Genomic DNA, 18,768 nt, shown 5'->3' with positions numbered 1-18,768 from the left:
TGGGGTATTTTTCCCTGGGCCCCAGCCTGAAAGGGGCCTTGAATACCTGTTTAAAAGACTTAGATACTCTAATAGAGCAGTCACAGTATTCTTCAGAGTAGTATAATTAGCAAGCTTATAAATAAGGAGATATGGTTGGTGAGGGCAGCTATTGTCATTGTCAGCATGTAATGACTTTTTGGTCTTCAACTTACAGCTTGGGTGAAGTTGTGATTCAGAATGGAACCTCTTTGCCCCAGGGGGCTCCACTTTGATTTTTTTGGCCTGGGCCCCTTAATTTCTCTGGGCGGCCCTACCAGATACAGGTATGTGGTAAATTACCCCCATAAATTATACTGCATGTGCATAATGTGGAAAACTTCGATAACAAGTGAGACTTATTGAAGAGATTGCAAACTTTCTTGCTACCGCCCAGAGATCACTGACTAGATCGATTACACTTAACCAGTAGTTGGCAAAAGCCGCTCTCTCCCTACCGGAGTACACTAGACTAGATGCTGAAAGAAAGACGAAAGAATCATAAGGAAAGCGGTATCTAACCACGCTCTCCAGATGCATGTGAAACTACCGCAGCTACCGGTACTTCTACGTTCTACCGTATCACACGATCGTTGTTATTTTTTGCAAAAAAAAAAAAAATTTTAAGCGCCCAGGTATTTTAAAGGTCGCGTGAGTAAAGATGGAAGTAGGCAGTATTTCCACGTGGAGCACGGCTACATGGGCCGCCATATCAGTGGCTGGATTAGTATTGTACTTCTTATATGCGTGAGTAGACCATTATGTTCTAAAGAATTTCAAATATGTGAGTGCTCAACATCATATGTCTCCGACGCCCAACACACAGTCTTCAAAAATTCAAAGTGATATCTAAGAGCATAGTCCTACTGTTTGCCTCAGTGCCATATTTTAATTTGCTGAGCTTTAACACGCCCCTACTTGGTGGTAGTGAGCCATAGATCTAGAATAGAATTGTAATTACCACCTAAAGGGGTTGATTGAATTATGCACTTTTGTCACGGTACTGACATGTGTTGTGATATTACCGTATAGCCCAACTATTTCAAAGTTGAGCAATGTTGCTAAAAAAATTTGCACAGATTTGCAAACACTCCCAAAATGTATTAGAGGTCTAAGAAAATTTTCCCCCTCAGGCTATACGGTATCACCCCAACATAACTTTTAATTTAGCATGCACAGAATACGCACAACTTTCAACATTACTTGGAAATTTTGATCATAATTTAAGATTTGCAACATGATTTATGACTGGTTGACTGGTGAACTGCATCAAAGAAAATAATGGTGCCCCAACTATCAATTATTGAAAAGTTATGTGGCTTTTCCGTGCTTCGTTCAACTATGTTTCACCCATTATACAGCATTGCAAATGAAGAACAGCACAAGAGGCACTTCTATGATCAATCCAGTAGCGGAAAAAGAAATGGGACACAGAAGGTGTAGCCCATGATTCGTGCACTAGTAGCTGCTGCGTTTGGTGAAGAGGCATGACTCAGACCTAAGCTGCATTGAACAGTGAAGAAATGGAGCCCGTAGCCTTAACCATAGTCAAATAATGCTTGACTATGGTTAACGACTATGGTACTAGTACTGTATTATATTGATTAATTTTTGGGACATTGGACACAGCTGTGCATGTTCTTCCATGGTAACTACATGCATGTGACACTGGTAATGATATGAAGTAATTCTTAGATCATAGTATTGCTATATGATCACCTTGGTCACTAGTCATAACAGGAAGATATATTGACTTGGAGGAGAATCACATCACACTTGACCCATGAACAGTCACGACGTGTAGTGCAAGCCTAGGCGATTTCTTTTAATGTGTTTAGAGAATTTCTCTGAGTTAACCACACAGTGTGTGCTAGCAGAATTATGTAGAAGTTGCTGGCTTCTCTCGGGTAAGTAGCAACAACTCACAATGACATCACAGTAATGATCCATTCCTTTTGCCCACAGTGCTGCTGTAAATGAAACATTGTACTTTGCGATGTATTGCCACATGATAGTGTAGTATGTGTGGTTACCATGCAGTACACTATAATGATGTGCTATTGGATCATGTGCATGACATTCAAAATCACTAAGCTGTTTGTTTTATGACTAGAAAGTACTCTTGCTGATTAATATAATTATGGTGGCTGAAAAAACTGATGGTAGTTTGATTCCTTAAAAAGATCACCTTGTAACAATTACTGCATTGTGTACACAGTTGTTTTGGTAAATAGATTAGGTGATGGTGGCTATTACAGTGCTCAGCTTTGTGTCATGCTGTATTGGTCTCTCAAGTCTTGTAAAAATAAATAATTTTGCATGGGAAGACCAAAGTAAATACAAATATTCACCATTAGAAATGCATTGACTCCAAGGATTGAATTGTGTGTCTGTTGAAGTAGACCTTGATTCCTGAAATTTTAATTTACATTGATTAGATTATCACCACTATAATCTGACAATCCTGTTCTCAAAAAAAATGTGTTTAGGGCTGGTTAGTAAGGTTGTTGGATTATCAAGATGGTGAATTACATAGTGAGTGTTATTGGTACAGCAAACAGCATCAGATGATAGAAGTGTCCTGAATTATTATGGTGTTCGGTTTGTATAGGTTATCACTGTACTTGTATGTATATAAATGCTGTGGCAGTATATAAAGCTGTCCAATTACAATTTGTATTACTTTGCTAAAATAATTACTGTGAGTACGTTCACCTATAGGTTCTGGTATGCTCCTTTTCAAGTTTTGAGAAGAGCAGGAATTCGAGGGCCAAGGCCAACCGTGATTGTTGGTAACATGCCAGAAATTAAAACAAAGGTTAGCTTTACCAATAGTGTCACTGTAGTGCATCAGGGAGTTAGTTGTGTGTGATAGTTGTGTTATCGCTAGCCGACAACCCTATAACTATACTCCATAGCTATCTCTTTACTCTGTACTCTGCTGTACATCTCTACACCTACTCCATATGCTTGATGTATGTATTATATCATGTGTCGATCATGGTCATGTGAAGTTCTTCTTTATCTATATCATGGACACTACAAACCCTTAAACCCACAAAGAACTTTTGTAGAATGCATGTTTACACGATATGGGCACGCATGGCAACATCAGGTGGGGTAAATTAATTCTTATCAAAATTCTTGTCACATCTTTGATTTCGATTGTGGGTTTACTCATGTTAGTCATGTATGGCCTGATAGAAAAATTTATGGCAAAATGAATGGAACTGTTGCAAGTTGATACCATTGAGTTATGGATCATGGATCATTTTATATTGTACTTTGCATGGGAGGGCCAAAGCGATGCCACGTATCGTATTGTCCATACAGTACTGATCAACTGCATAACTGTACTGTATGAGTCATACAGTACAGTTATGCAGCTAATTGGGTAAATACAGTACAGTTATGCAAAGAATTTATTTAAGGAATGTTACGTAAACAACACTGTAAATTGCTAAAACCAGCCAAACTAATCCTATGAGTTCGTTCTACGGCTAGAAATAGATTGTATAAACACTTACTGATCGTCTGATCATGAAGCTTTTTAAACACGACTCCACTAAGATAGCATGATTGATACGTGCATGACATTGTAAATCGCAAAACCTAGCCAAACTAATCTTATTAGTTCGTTCTACGACTAGAAATAGATTAGTTAAACACTTACTGATATCCTGATCACCGAAAATTGCAGCGGTTTGAGTACTAGAGAAAATCACTCCGAGCCAGACAACCAGGAAGTACAATATAATACTTAAAGCACTGCCTTGCTTGTGTGTATGAAAAATACAGTACTCGGGGGTGTCTCAAGGCAAATACAGCACTCGGCTTCACCTCGTGCTGTTTTAGCCTCTCAACACACCCCCTCGTACTGTATTTTCCGTACACACGCGTGGCGGTGCTTTAACTCTAACGTAAAGGTATATAAAGGGTTTGTGTGTTTCCTTCTTGCCAAAAAGTTATTTACATGGCTAGTTTTGGCCTCACTGTTTAACGTTAGGTAAAAACCCTTGGTATCATTTAACTCCTTGTTACAACATAAGTAGAATGACGTAAATTGTGTAGCCATAGGATAGATGCTTCAAAAGTTACAGTGCTCTGTGCAAGGCGCACGCATTTGGGCCAGTTTCTGGCCTGTGTGGGTTTAAGAGTTAAAGATGGCTGCCACCTTTGATTTCACATCTTTTTTACCTAGAGAGATCAGCTACAATCAAGTCACCATGTAGAGAATTCAGCCACAAATAAGTCACCCTGTAAAGAATCAAGTCACACTGTAGAGAGTTGAAAAACTATATGTATGTATATACATACAAAAAAACTGATTAAAATCAAAACAACCAAGCTGTGAAAAAGGGTGCAGCCCCAAAAAAGCCAGCAGGGTTGACTTGTTCGTAGCTGAACTCCCTACATGGTGACTTGATTGTAGCTGATCTCTCTATGAAATGATTTGTAACAAAGCTGAACTCTACATGGTCAATTTTGTAGCTGAACTCTCTACAGGGTGACTTGTTTTGTACTTTTTATAGAGCAGGAGCATACTGAGGGGGGTTTCCAGGGGTTTCAGGAAACCCCTTTGGATTTTACACAGTGCTTGAAACATTAAGAAATTGACACTTCAGGTTTCCAAAATCTGGAATCTGTCATGGAACAGGACACATTTTAAACTTTTATCTTATAAATAATAGTTTCTAACATGATAGCAACGCTTATAGCATTGTTCTGAATTATGATTTTGGTGAAAAGATCGAGATACTCTAATAGAGCAGTCAGGCAATATAAACTACTCTAATATAACAGTCACTTAGCTGTAGTGGAAACCCTCTTTCAAAATTCCTGCGTACGCCCCTGTAGAGTGACTTGTTTGTAGCTAAACTCTCTTTATGGTAACTTGATTGTAGCTGATCTCTTTACAGGGTAACTTGTTTGTGGCTGAGCTCTCCACATTGTAGCTAATCTCTCTACAGGATGCTTGTTTGTAGCTAAACTCTCTACATGGTCACTTGAATTCTCTACAGGATAACTTTTTACTTACTGAATGTTCTAATAGGGTGGCTGTACTATTAGATTATCTCAATCTAGCATTTATTACACGTAGTTGGTTTTCGCAGTATAACTCAGCGAATTCTTCTAAACCACTGAAGGGTTATTCCACCTATACACCGATTTTCAGCTAAGTGGTTTGCCTAGTATGCATGGCAACTAAATGTTTTTTTTATTAGCAAAACTCGATTGCGTGATGGTTACACACTATTAATTATTGTGTTGTATCTTCATGGTCTTAATCTTGATTTCTTCTGTCAAACCACCTAAAGCCACTCCTACAATGGTTACTTTAACTACAGACCAATTTTCAACAGATTCCTTGTAGCAGTTTACCCTGTAGGCGTGACAGAAGTTTGATCTTATGTTACGAGAATAATTGGTCATAACTTTGTGAATCTTGATCGGATTTTCACCAAACTTGATACTGATATTTGCTGTAACTCCCTTTATGTGTGTCAAATTTCAGCTTCATTGGAGTATATACTCATTTGTGTTTTATGGCGGATTTTGCAAGGTGTGCAAAAAATGGAAAAAATACCTGAAACATTGGCTGCATGTATCTCGGAAATGGCTGGTGCAATTTCCTTCAAGTTTGGTATACCTGGCAGGCTATGTCTACAGCAAATTTGGTTCCAATAAGTTAAGGATCATGGAACTACATATGTATGTAAATCCTGTTTTCTTCTTCCTGTCAATATACCCACGGTTACACCTGCTTCTTGGGCTGCACGACATACTGTGTGTCTTGATTTGGCAGCAGTAATGTACAACAAGCATCTGGACACAATTGTTCATTGTTCTGATGTTAAACCGTATTACACAGGAGCTCAGCTGTACGAGAACACAGTAAATAGTTAGAGTTAATGTGTTGTGTGTTTAACTAATAGTATATGGTACTGTTGATACACTGTAGGGTGTATTAAAGTTTGGCGAAGAGCTAATTGCCAAATATGGACCAGTAGTTGGGTAAGTTATAGTGTTGTCATGTCAATATCATCAATAAAGCTATACAGGTTCTATGTTGGCTGCCAACCATATATATTAGTTTCTGATCTGGATATTTTAAAGCAAGTGCTGGTTAGAGATTTTGACCGCTTTACAGATAGAGCAGTACGTTTATGCATGCTCGTATGTATGTGTGTGTTATGAATTTATTTCTCCTACAGCAACTCCTTGGTCTACAGACAGTCAGTTACATTGCTCATAGAGGTTTACTGTCTGTAAAGGGAGACTTATGGCGGCGTTCACGAAGGATCCTTACTCCAACTTTTAGTACACTAAAATTAAAAATTGTAAGAAGGTTTCACTTCTAGTTGCATTAATATTGTTGTGTCTTGTTCCAGATGGCACCCATCATGCAGGACTCCTCAGATCACATGATGCGAAGGTTCACAGCATCATGTGATAGTGGTATTGCAGTAAACGTATTCAGGTGGGCTCTTATTAGAGTGTTGTGTTGCTGCAATGTTGTGTGAAGTGATTAACATTTGAAAGCTTGGTGAATTTAGTCAGTTTAATCAGACAGTATCTACTTCAAATAATTCACCAAATTTGTCAAACTTTGGTCCTGCCTAACTTTCATATTTTACGGTACATACAAGTTAGCACACACTTTGGTTACTGGAATAAGGAAAAGTGAGACATGCAAACAAAGTGTAAACAAGACTGTATGTGTAGCTGTCTATTATCTATTGTTATATCAGGGAAGGATGTCTGCACTAGATGTTGTTTTATCCCAGTTTTCTTTGTACAATTTCAACTCATTACATTTTTCACATGACGTTTTTGGAGTTGAGCTTCATACATGCCTGAATACACCTCTACCACCCACGTGACACTAAGATTAAACTATCTTTGCCAGCTTTAACTAAAGTTGAGTAAATATAAATGTGTTGTCAATTGCGGTAGTAATGGATCTTAAGGCAACGGGCTGTAGGTTGCCTATTATTAACCAGGCGTGCACCCACAGCTGGCCTTCGCTCAGGCTCAGGCCGGCTGTGTCTGGTTTACTGATCATAAAAGTGTGTGTGTGTGTGTGTGTGTGTGTGTACCTATCTACCTATCTATGTTTGTCCGTACGCACCCACATGAGCAAATTGTTAAATGGTGAAAGCAGCTTTTACGTAAGAAATAAAAGCTGTACTAAACTTCCGTACAGGTAAACTTTGCTCTGAGGTGGTTTCTTTTCGGCGGTGTAAAATATAGGTGTGGTGACTCTCCTCAGACTTTGTGAATTACCTTCCCTTCGGGTTTTACAGGCGTTTAACAATTGAGAAACAACAGTGCTAGCCTCGTAGACTACTAGGAATAGCCTATCCCTTCGAGTTGGGAAGGGGGCATATCCCCTACGTACGCAAATGCAACTGAAGAGCAGCTCTGAGGCTTTGTCGAGAGAATTTGTGGGAAAAAACACAATAGTCAAACTATAAACAGTTTAGAAAATACTTCTGTGCGTAATATGTTGTTAAAAGCAGTTTGTTTAGCAAGCGCTTTCTTAGCAGTGCATAGCTACGTAATTGAAGAATTACGAAAATTTCACGGATTACAAAATCCAAGAATTACAATAAAAATTATGTGTTATTGCACAACCAAAAACCTATTGGTTTATTCTAGATGAGTTAGCTACATGACGCCTGGTTTTTAGAAGTAGCACAACATCAACTTGTTTTTGCTCCAGGTAAATACCAGATCTAGCTATATAGTCAAGATTTATGTATAGATTTCATAGACTGCTCTATTAGAGTAACTCCTCACGATACATTGTTTGATTCTTGGATGACACTCATGATAATTATTCATTCATATTTCCATTGAACTATGCAAGAAAATTTAATTGGTTTCCATTAGGTGATTGTCCAGTACGTATAACAATGAATTGTGTTTTGTAGTTTATATGAAAATTGTGCGTTTATTGCCAGCTTTTTATCCAATCAATAAACTAGGTCTAAGTCCTTGTAGGTTAGGTAATTCTAAGGCTGCAACACATGTTGCTGTCAGACCTTCAGTGCTGGTCACTGTAAAGCGCTAATAATAAATACTTTAGGTTTAAGGAAGAAAATCCATCCCTCCTGGAGGAAGACTGAGTGTGGCCCCGACTAGACATTGGGTGACCTGCAGTTCGAATCCTGGGGTTGGAGGGATTTTTTTCCTTACTTTGGCCCCTTTTCTGTTACACCTTATTCAGTCAGTAAGTTAAGTCACTAGGTCTGAGTCCTTGTAGGTTAGGTAATTCTAAGGCTGCAGCACATGTTGCTGTCAGACCTTCAGTGCTGGTCACTGTAAAGCGCTAATAATAATAATAATAATAATAATTAGGACATAATTGTTTCACATGTTTGTATACCTCTCCCAATTTGAAGAATATACACTGTAAATGGTATAAATCATGTGTTGGTTCACATATTGTGAAAAAATAGAGTATTTTTAGAAAAATATGAAGAAAAAATTTGCATGACTGTTGGAAATGGCTAAGCTCAAAAATTGTCATGAGTACACACAACACAGCTACCAAGGTTAAAGTATAGTCCTATTAAAAATATCTCTTACTATTAGTGGACTATATGCCATCAGGCTTTGTTCTATAAAATGAAATCTCATGCATTATAATTGTATTGACCACACAGTTGGTATGGTGACTACACTATGGAGGTTCTGTTGTCAACATCACTGGGAGCATCTTCAGAAGACATGGGGGAACATGGAGCTCTAGTGGCAGCTGTTGCCAATGCCTTTGCTGGACAACAAACAGGAGGGCCCCTCAATGCAATGGCTGTCCGTGTACTGCACTGTAAGTATATTGCAATTAAGCTCTGTTAACAAACTCACATTTCTCTAAATAGCAAACTTCCCATGGCTGTTGCCAATCTTCCGATTCTTTAACCAACAATCATCTTATGGACTCAGTTGGCGGTACATGGAATCTACAGCTAAGAAACTTGTGTCAGAACGACGTTCTCGTGGCAACAAGGGCAGGGTAAATCCCTCCTGATGTGTTATGTTGTAATAGAGTACAGTATCTCGTTGTGAAGTGTTGTGCGGCCAGGATAGCCAGTGGTTTTACACAACAGCCAGCACACGGAACCCACAAGTCCTGTTTGCTATAGAAATTTCTGCAGGGTGGGACACCTCTGAAACTTTTGAAAGCATTTGACAGTCCAATTTTTGCACAGATCAGAATTACTTGAAAATGATGTTCTATTCTCAAAAAAAAATCACAAGTGTAATTTGTTGTCATGCCTACCACCTAGCCACTTGTGCAAACTAACTGAATTTACTTAAGACACGGACCTTGAAAGCCAAACATATGTACAAGCTTGCAGTCTAGATAGTTTAACAGAGCAGTCGTGTGCGTTCTTATACAGCATTCAGCATTATAATATATCAGCTTGGCATCTTGTTAAGCTGATTGGCCGTAACTCCATGAATGTGTGTTAATTGAATTTTGTATGGAAACTGGAAGTGAAATTCACTTTTAGACGTTCTTTACATGTGCCAAATCTCAGCACAATTGGATATTGTGTTTGCTTTAAAGTGTACAAAAGAAGAATGAAGAAATAAGATATTTTGGTCACTTGTATCTAAGACAATTTTGCTCAATTTGGCATGTGGACTGCCCTACCTGGCAAATAATTCCACTGTAAAAGAAATTGTTTCATTAGACATAAAAACATACAGAGCTACATATGTATGTGTGAAAATCACGTTATGTGTTCTTCCTGTTTATACCACATGCCGGTTTCCTTGGCAACATATTGTATGTCTTGATCCTGTCACATCGCTATTCACTCAACTCATGTGATCCCCTACAGAGAAAGGACATGTTAGAACTGATACTTTCTGCAAGAGAAGATGAAGAAGAGTTTGATAAGATTCCTCACCATTATAACAGGAACATCACCAAAGGCTTGTACGATCGCGACATTGTGGCCCACATCACTCATTTCTTCCTTGCAGGTACACTATAACAGTATACCTAGTCTGTTATATTAAGTGTGATAACTATAGTCTGTTCTGAGCCTGTTACACAGGCCGCTTGCAAAAAAGTTTGGTAAATATCCAAACCATTTTATATTTAAAAAATGTACTCAGATATAATCTACCCATAACATGTGAGTTATGAGGCTGTAAAGGTAGCCTTAGTTTTGGATGAAAATTGTAATATGTTTTAATGTAAAACATCCCAGCACAAAAACCATTGGAGATAGAATATTTGTTCACCTCTTTAGTTTAGTAATAACCTCAAAGCAGTTATCAATTGTACACTGAATTAGCGTGGCCATTCCTGTCACTATCTGTTATGTATTGTGTAGGATATGAAACTACCAGTAATTGTCTGGCCTTCACATCATACTTACTGGCACTGAATCAAGACAAGCAGGATCAGTTGTATCGAGAGATTGAGCAATTTTATAGTGAGAATCCTGTAAGTGTTATACTGCCTACCAGCAAGAATGTTACCACATTATGTAGAATGTAGTGTATAACTTGGTGTGTGGTGTGTACTCCATGTGGTAGGGCTGGACTGAGTGTATCCAAACAAGATTTTACCAAGACACAGCCAGCATTTCAACCTGTTTTGTGACTAATCCGACAAGTGAATGTGTTGCAATATAATACTCTCAATGGCACCTTAACGTATTATTTTGAAATACATCAAGCAATTAGCCAATAGAATTAGTATTACAGTTGTTTGTCAAGGTCCCTTGACAAAATTCTGTAACACTAATCTGATTGGCTAAAATAGTGTGGTGTGTTTCTATTGAAAGTACATGTCTGATTTGACAACTAGTGTTACCATAGTGATAGATACCCCATAGCATAGCAACATTACAGTTGCATAACAATGGTTGCTAGGTAACCATTGCCAAGGTAAACATCAGTTTGGGACCATAGCAATGCAGGGGGATAGGACATGATGTCATAATGCATACGATTTTTGCGTAATGTAATTAAATTCCAATGATAATTGCATGATGAAAACCTAATGTACTAGCTACTTGCATCATTGTAGACGCCGAAATCGATTGCATTTACTACTAGTGACTAAGAATACAGCGAACAATAACACAGGTACCTGAAAATAAGATCAGATTTTATTCTAAATAATGCTCTATTGCAAAGTTCATCGTAAAATCACTGGAGCTCAATGAAGCTCATCACATGAAACGATTTCTACAGTAGTGAATTACTATTTCTGACAATAAATCCAGCGCTAAACTTCACAGTTTACTAGAACTATACCCTATGCTAAAAATGTACAGTATGCAAACGTCACGCAATTATTGTGACGTCATATCCTACCTCCTCTGATAGCAATGATTGCTAAGTGTGATTGGTCTTTTGGTCTTATTTTTTCAATTTCTGTTGCTTAGTAACAGTTGTGTAAGATCCACGACAATAAGCACGATGAGTCTCTTAACTGTGTCCACAGAAAACACGAGGCAACCTTACAATTCACGTGATCAGGGGAGGAGGCGGTGTTTAGAATACAATAACTAAAATACATGGGTGAAACTACTACATACCTCCCCCCTTAAAACAAACACTATTACAATAAGCAATGTTGTGCAAATGCATGAAAATGTGTGTGGTGTCAGTGTCCGTAATAGTCAACAGGTCTTACAACTCTTCCACTCCTAGTAGTGATGGGTGGTCTAGGCTGAGGAGCGGCTGGTGACTCATCACGAATGGCAGGGGCTGGGTGGTCATCACAATAGTATTGAAATAATGGGGGGCTCCATTGTCCTACTGGTTCACAGCATTCGGTTCTTGAGTCAGGTCTCAGAAGTGGTCTCACTCTGTTCACATGAACCACCCTCTCTTTGTTGTCCATTTTTATCTTCACATTCAGAGGCCCCTTCCACTCTCTCACTATCCAGGGTCCAGTCCAACGTGGGTCTAGTTTGCCTCTGGTGGCGTTGTCCAGTAGCACTTCCTGTCCAGTTTGTAATTTAACAGGTTCCTTACTTCGGTAACTTTGAAACTGTTTGTTGGCCATCTCTATGGTATTAGCTTCCACCAACTCTCTGAGTTCCAATAGCTTCCCCTGAAGAAGAGAACTGTAGTCTGGTGGATCCAGATGTGATATCATGCCGGATGTTGGAATGTTCAGAGGTGGAGGATTTGATCCAAACAGGATTTCATATGGAGACAAGCCTGTGGTGGCATGCTTGGTTGTTCTGTACAGGTATAGGAGCAACTGAAGGTACCCTTCCCAGTCTTCTACCTTATGAACCAGACCACGGAGCAGGTTAAGTATCGATCTGTTCATTCGCTCCACTAGTCCATCGCACATGGGATGATAGGGTGTTGTGCGGGATTTGGCCACTCCAAATGCTTTGTAAAGCTCACTGAGGATCTGGCTCTCAAAGTTTTTGCCTTGGTCGGAATGCAGCCTCTGGGGAGGACCAACCAGTGTGAAAACCTGATCCTTCAAGGCACGCACAATCTTGCCTGCAGTCTGATCTGACAAGGGTATGGCAAATGGCCACTTGGAGAAGTAATCCTGCACAACTAGCATGTACTGGTTCCCTTGGCGGGACATTGGCACCTTAAGAATATTAACCGCTACTAGTTCCCATGGTCGGCTGCCACTACTGGGTGTAATGAAGCTGTTTGGGTACTGACCGCTTTGGTGCGTTGACATGTGACACAATGTTTGCAGTAGTTGTGTACATCCTTACCTATTCCAACCCAGTTAGCACCTTCAGACAGTCATGCCATTGTTCTCTCAGCGCCCTGGTGGCCAGCCTTGTCATGGGCGTTCTTCAATAGCTGTCTTCGTAATGAAGTTGGGACGACCAGGAGTAGTTTCTCAGATGGTATGGTGGGAGTCTTCACTTTACGGTATAATACAGACTGATGGAGAGTCAGCTGGGACCAGATCTGGTAATATTGCTTGAGAGGGAACTTTCTCCAGTTACCAGAGAGTGTTGGAGCTATTTTGGATGTCATCTGCTGAAGGACTGTCTTAAGTACTGGGTCTGATTGTTGAGCTGATGCGATCACTGTGGTATCCAGTTGATTACTAATGGCTACAATGGTGACAGGTTCGCGGGAGAGAGCATCGGCGTGTTGATTGTTGGGTCCCCGACGATAGACAATGGAGAAGTCAAATCCTCTCAATTGCAGAGCCCACCTCTCCAGCTTCTGGGAGCGTGCATGGCTGGGTCGCTTTGACTGCAACCACTCTAAGGGCTTGTGGTCAGTCTCAATGATAAAGGGTGCTCCAACCAGGTAGTGTCGTAGCTTGTGAGTAGCCCAGACAATGGCCAAACACTCCTTCTCGGTCGTTGAGTAGCTACGCTCTGGTTTGGCTAAAGTACGACTAGCATACTCAATCACTGTGCACCGGGTAGTAGACAGGACTGCACCGAGGCCGGTGTCTGATGCATCAGTGGAGAGCACGAACGTGTCATGACGCCTGGGGTAGTCAAGTATGGGTGGGCTAACTAATGCATGTTTAAGTGTATCAAAGGCTTGTTGGTGTGTGTCTTAAACTGGGCATGTTTACTTGTGAGTGCAGTAAGGGGACTAGCAATGTGTGCAAAATTTGCAACAAAGCAGTGGTAAAAATTAGCTAGACCAAGGAATGCTCGAAGTTCCTTAGTGGTCTTTGGTGCGGGCAAGTTGAGATGGTCTCAGATTTATCTGAGGAGGGAGCTACGCCCTTAGCTGAGTACTCAAACCCTAGGTGGGTGGTGGTGGTTTTCCCAAAGAAGCACTTGGACCCACGGAGCGTGAAGCCAGCTTTTGATAACTGGGCGAGGACTTTCTTAAGGTCGGCTACATGTGTGCTCATATCATCAGAAAAAACAATGCAGTCATCTACATAGTTGTCAACACAGTCCTTGCAGTCCTGCAGGATGTTGTCTAGTCCTCTCAGGCAGGTTTGTGTTGCACCAGTTAGACCATAGGGCATTCTGGTAAATCCCCACAGTCCGTAACCTGGTCCTGGTCCTGGGCAGAATGCGGTCTTCTCAATTGATTGTGGCTCCATGGGGAACTGCCAGTAGGCACTGCGGAGGTCAAGTTTTGAAAAGACCTTCTTGCCAGCCAGCTTCTGTTGGGGCCCTTCGGCGCGAGGAACAGGATAGGAGTCCTTCTTGGTGACACTGTTCAACTGCACATAGTCAACACAAATCCTGACTTCTCCTGAGGGCTTGGGGACATAGACTGCAGGAGCACACCAAGGACTGGTGCTGGGTCTGATGATACCTTCTTGAGCCATTTCCTGGAGTTGTTGGTGGACTCGTTCAGCATAATGAAATGGAATCAGGCGGGATGGGACTTTGACAGGTGGTGCAGTACCTGTGTCAATAGTGTGCTGTGTAGTGTTTGTGCATCCAAGTTCTTGTGAAAAAAGGGACTTATATTCATGTAGTACGTGTTTAAGCGCAGGGTGAATGTCAGTGGGCATGTCTAGTGTGAGTAAGCTGCCATCTGTGCATGGTGTAGGGATTGCCTGGGGGCATTCGTCATCCATGGTTATGGTGTGGAGCGGCTAAGGAGTTGTCTTTGTGGGCAGTAACTGCAAGACCCCCTCTGGGTTTTGGGCTCGCTTAAACGTACATTCCTTAAAGTCCAACACATAACCATGGTTCATCAGGAAGTCACACCCTAGAATTACCGGCGTGGATAAATGGTCAACAACTACAAATGTGTGTGTGGTGGAGAATTTTCCCAGGCTAATTGTCAGTGTGGCTGTTCCACAGGGTGTGATGTCTCTCCCATCAGAATTGACTAATCTAGTTGTGTGATGTGTGCATGGGCAGCATGCAGCCTTGAGACTACTGAGCAGGATGCCCCCGAGTCAAGCAATATTAGGATCTCACAATTGTTAAGCATGCCATGTGTGTGTGCCACCCTGTTGGTGTTGTGTGTGAGTGTGGGAACAGTATGTACATGTGTGTTTGTGCATGGTGTATGCGTGACTGTGTGAGCACTCACCGGCCTTAGGGGATGCCCCCTGCTCGTGGGATCTGGGCACCCCCTTGTCCGTTTCCCTGGCTCCAACACTCCCTGGCCACATGTCCTGTCTTCCCACAATTGAAGCATTCGACCGTTCTCCGTGAACGGCAGTTCCTTGCCATGTGACCAGTAGTGTTGTTTTAGTTCTAAGGAACTAGAACTAAATCTAGTTTTAGTACAGCAATTTAATTCTAGTTCTAGTACACTAGAACTAAACTAAAATTGTGGTCTATTTTAGTTCTAAAACTAAAACTAAACTAAAATTCTTTCAAGTTTTGGTTCAAAAACTAGAACTAAACCAAAACCTTTAAAACTTTTAGTTCAAGAACTAGAATTAACTAAAAGGTTTCTCAAGCAATCGTACATAAAAGGGTGTTGTACACTATAACTACTTAACACTTTTCTTTGAAGATGGTGATGCCTGCAATGCTACCATAAACATTGTCAGAGGAGGTTGGACATGCACACATGAGTGCATACATTTTGTATTGAAAGTTTAACCAAGTGTTCACGAAAGTTTTCACAAATACCATTCGAGAGTGCACTTCAAGTTTAGTCTATTCAGCCGGTCAACCCCATCCAAACCCACTACTCCAGGCACGTAAATTGATCTTGAAATCTACAGGATCACGGTGTGTAAGCATTCGCTGGGTGGAGTCCATGTGTAATACTATAGGAACGCCATATGTACGTGTATTTAAACACAATGATTGTCGAAGAAAGCAATGTGCATGCTAACAAAGCCTCTCAGAGTATTGAAAAAGAAGAGCGGATGCCGCTAGTTTGGCCTTACAGAGAATCAAAAAGAGAATTAGAAACTCACACACCCGCCTTGCAATAAGAATTTGCTGTTCATCTTAAGAAGCACAAGGTAACATGGTGTGGATATTGCTAAACATTTCTTCTATCACTTACTCCTTGTCATATATAAGAATTACACAATTAACAGAAATAAATTTCAGAAGTGCTTGTATCGTGTCCAACCTCCTCTGAAACATTGCTATTCAGCATTAATTCTGCCTATTTAGGTTATTTAAGCTCAGTTCTATTAGAGCTTTTGTACATTTGTGCACAATGGTAAGTGGAAATAGTGCTGAACATCAAAACACCAAATCTAAAGTTTCTGTAAGTCTAGGGGGTGCTACCAAGGTTAGTATATGTGAAGATATCTAACACTAAAACTAACACTAACTAAAATTAAACTAATACTAACTAAATTACAGAAATATGGGGTACCAGAACTAATACTAACTAAAACTTTGGTGAAATTGAGGTACTAGAACTAAAACTAACTAAAACTATGACAGAATTGGAGTACTAGAACTAAAACTAACTAAAACTATGACAGAATTGGAGTACTAGAACTAGAACTAAACCAAAATGAATTTGCTGTACTAAAACAACACTAGTGACCAGGTCGACCACAATTAAAACAGCGTATAGCTGGTTGAGGTACTGTTAGATGGCTGGTGAGGGCGGCCAGTTGCTCAGTCACTTGTAAAAAAGACTTCTCCACTATGTCCAGGCGATCACTTTCACTTCTGATGGAGCTCACAGGGTGGGGGACATTGTTTTGACTGTAGATCAGTTGGAGTTCTCGTGCCTTGGCAATAGTAGCTGAATAGTTGCTTCTAGGTTGGAGCTTCAGCTGAAAGGACACTTCATCCGGTAGGGCGTTAATAAGGTGGAAACGCAGTTCTGCTTCGCGGGTAACTGCTGGAAGCCCTGGTGAGGCTTGATCGAGGAGCTTTTCTAGGTCCCTGGCTAGTTCGTCGATGCTCTCTACCCCCTCACGGAGTCACCATTGAGAGAGTTGCTCCCGGGCGGCAAGGCGGTGCTCGTCTGAGTCAGGGTTCAACCTGTCCAGAATGGCCTTCTTCAGCTTATCGTAAGACTCCTTGTCGTCATCGCCGAGGGATTCATAGATAGCCCACGATCGGCCGCGGAGCGGTGTCGGGAGGCGCAATAGTTGTTTGGCGGCATTCCACTCGTTAGCAGCAGCGCACAGTTCAAAGCGCTTAAACCAGGATCTCGCGTCGTCGTGTTGCAAAGGTTCTGGCACACAAATACTACCGTTACATGCCATCTCGTCTGTCCCAAGTTTCGGCACCAATGTAAGATCCACGACAATAAGCACGATGAGTCTCTTAACTGTGTCCACAGAAAACATGAGGCAACCTTACAATTCACGTGATCAGGGGAGGAGGCGGTATTTAGAATACAATAACTAAAATGCATGGGTGAAACTACTACAGTTGTTATGGTTGTTGGATTAAGGACAGCATGCTGTGGTATTTGGGATTAATGGTTCTCGCATTGTAAACAGGAAGGAAATAGTGCTCGGCTTTACCTTGCACTATTTTACTCTTTCCTATCGCACTATTAATCCCAAATACCACTGCCATCCATCCTATTACATATACAGTGGAACCTCAGTTATCCAGATCCTACTTATCTGGATTCTCGGTTAACTGAACTACGGAAATGACTGCTCTATTAGAGTAGTGACTGTTCTATTAGGGTAGTTGATAATACTGAAAATTTAAAAATGTTCTTTGAGATTATTTATACACAGTTTCAGTGATTGGACTTTTCAGACTTATGGACCACTATCAAATATTCCAAGTGACTACCTGAGACATGTTCCTTAATGCTGCTAAAATATATATCTAAGTTGTAATAAACTTTCTATGCTAAAAGGAATCCTCTTTACTTATTAATGCCATCCAAATGCATGTTCTATTTCACTGTATGTAGTAGTTGAGCTGTTAATATTGAATTTACAAGATCACATCTGATCTGTAGACTGCTACAACGTATGAAGCTTGTCAAGGTGTGCAGTATTTAGATATGGTGTTGTGTGAGTCATTGAGATTCTATCCTCCTGTACCTAGGTAAGTTATAGTTGTTGTAGTTTTGTGTGGTGCATTGGTTGATAAAATATATTTGTGAGTGTTGTGGTTTATTATACAGGACAACTAGGGTAGCTCTTGAAACAGTCGTCTTTAACGATGTGACGATTCCTAAAGGAAGTATTGTTGAGGTTCCCATTGAGTACATTCACCGTAATCCGGAACTGTGGCCAGAACCTGATAAATTTATTCCTGAGAGGTATTATGTGCATGTGTGTGTGTGCGTGTGTGTGTGTGTGTGTGTGCGTGTGTGTGTGTGTGCATATGCAACCATATATGCTATACCATCAATACGGTAGGTTCTTACCAGGAGAGAAGCAAAAAAGGCATCCTTGTGCCTTTTTACCATTTGGTGCTGGCCCTCGAAATTGTATTGGTCTACGATTTGCGATGCTTGAGGCAAAGATGCTACTGCTCCCTATAATCAGACAGATGAAGTTTGTTGCATGTGCTGACACAGAGGTTTGTTACACATCATACTAGTGTGTTGGTGACAATACTTGTCATGTCACAGATACCATTGAAACGGAAGTTGGGCCTCACCATTGCTCCTGAAAATGGCATATACCTGTTGTTACAGTCTCGGTAGTGTCATCACAACTTTAGTCATGACTTTCTGCTTATTATTGTGTTGTTTATTTTTTAAGGCTACTGTTTATAGCATTTTGTGTATGTGACTTCTTAAAAGTATGGGAACAACTTACCTTCTACTGTTCAGTAATAATTCCTTTCCACCTCCTACACTTTTTTGTTGCTTTTCATGAACTACTAAATAATATTTTAAGCCAATTGCATATTGTGTAAATGCTAAAGTAAAATT

At 40.6% G+C, this 18,768-nt stretch overlaps 1 protein-coding gene across 1 annotated transcript; it reads left to right on the top strand.

Annotated features, from left to right (window-relative positions):
• Positions 1-612: 612 nt before the first annotated feature.
• LOC136260138 (cytochrome P450 3A24-like) lies at positions 613-18,658 on the top strand. Its single transcript, XM_066053762.1, has 14 exons — positions 613-765; positions 2,740-2,836; positions 5,981-6,033; positions 6,081-6,177; positions 6,234-6,359; positions 6,411-6,499; positions 8,691-8,854; positions 8,907-9,040; positions 9,876-10,020; positions 10,377-10,489; positions 17,842-17,930; positions 18,010-18,147; positions 18,248-18,410; positions 18,463-18,658. The coding sequence occupies exons 1-14, from the start codon at positions 680-682 to the stop codon at positions 18,535-18,537; spliced, it is 1,569 nt and encodes a 522-aa protein (XP_065909834.1). The 5' UTR covers positions 613-679; the 3' UTR covers positions 18,538-18,658.
• The last annotated feature ends 110 nt before the right edge of the window (positions 18,659-18,768 follow it).

The sequence above is a fragment of the Dysidea avara genome, chromosome 7 (assembly GCF_963678975.1).
Source record: "Dysidea avara chromosome 7, odDysAvar1.4, whole genome shotgun sequence".
In the NCBI taxonomy this organism is placed as follows: Eukaryota; Metazoa; Porifera; class Demospongiae; order Dictyoceratida; family Dysideidae; genus Dysidea; species Dysidea avara.
Note: the sequence above shows the minus strand (reverse complement) of the source record. Positions and strands in the feature narration are given on the sequence as shown.

What these genes read in the sequence shown, in the direction of transcription:
- LOC136260138 (XM_066053762.1), top strand. Translation starts at nt 680, where the DNA reads ATGGAAGTAGGCAGTATTTCCACGTGGAGCACGGCTACATGGGCCGCC. An exon ending in CACTCATTTCTTCCTTGCAG is followed by an intron (nt 10,021 to 10,376) that starts GTACACTATAAC and finishes TGTATTGTGTAG; the next exon opens with GATATGAAACTACCAGTAAT. An exon ending in TTGCATGTGCTGACACAGAG is followed by an intron (nt 18,411 to 18,462) that starts GTTTGTTACACA and finishes GTCATGTCACAG; the next exon opens with ATACCATTGAAACGGAAGTT.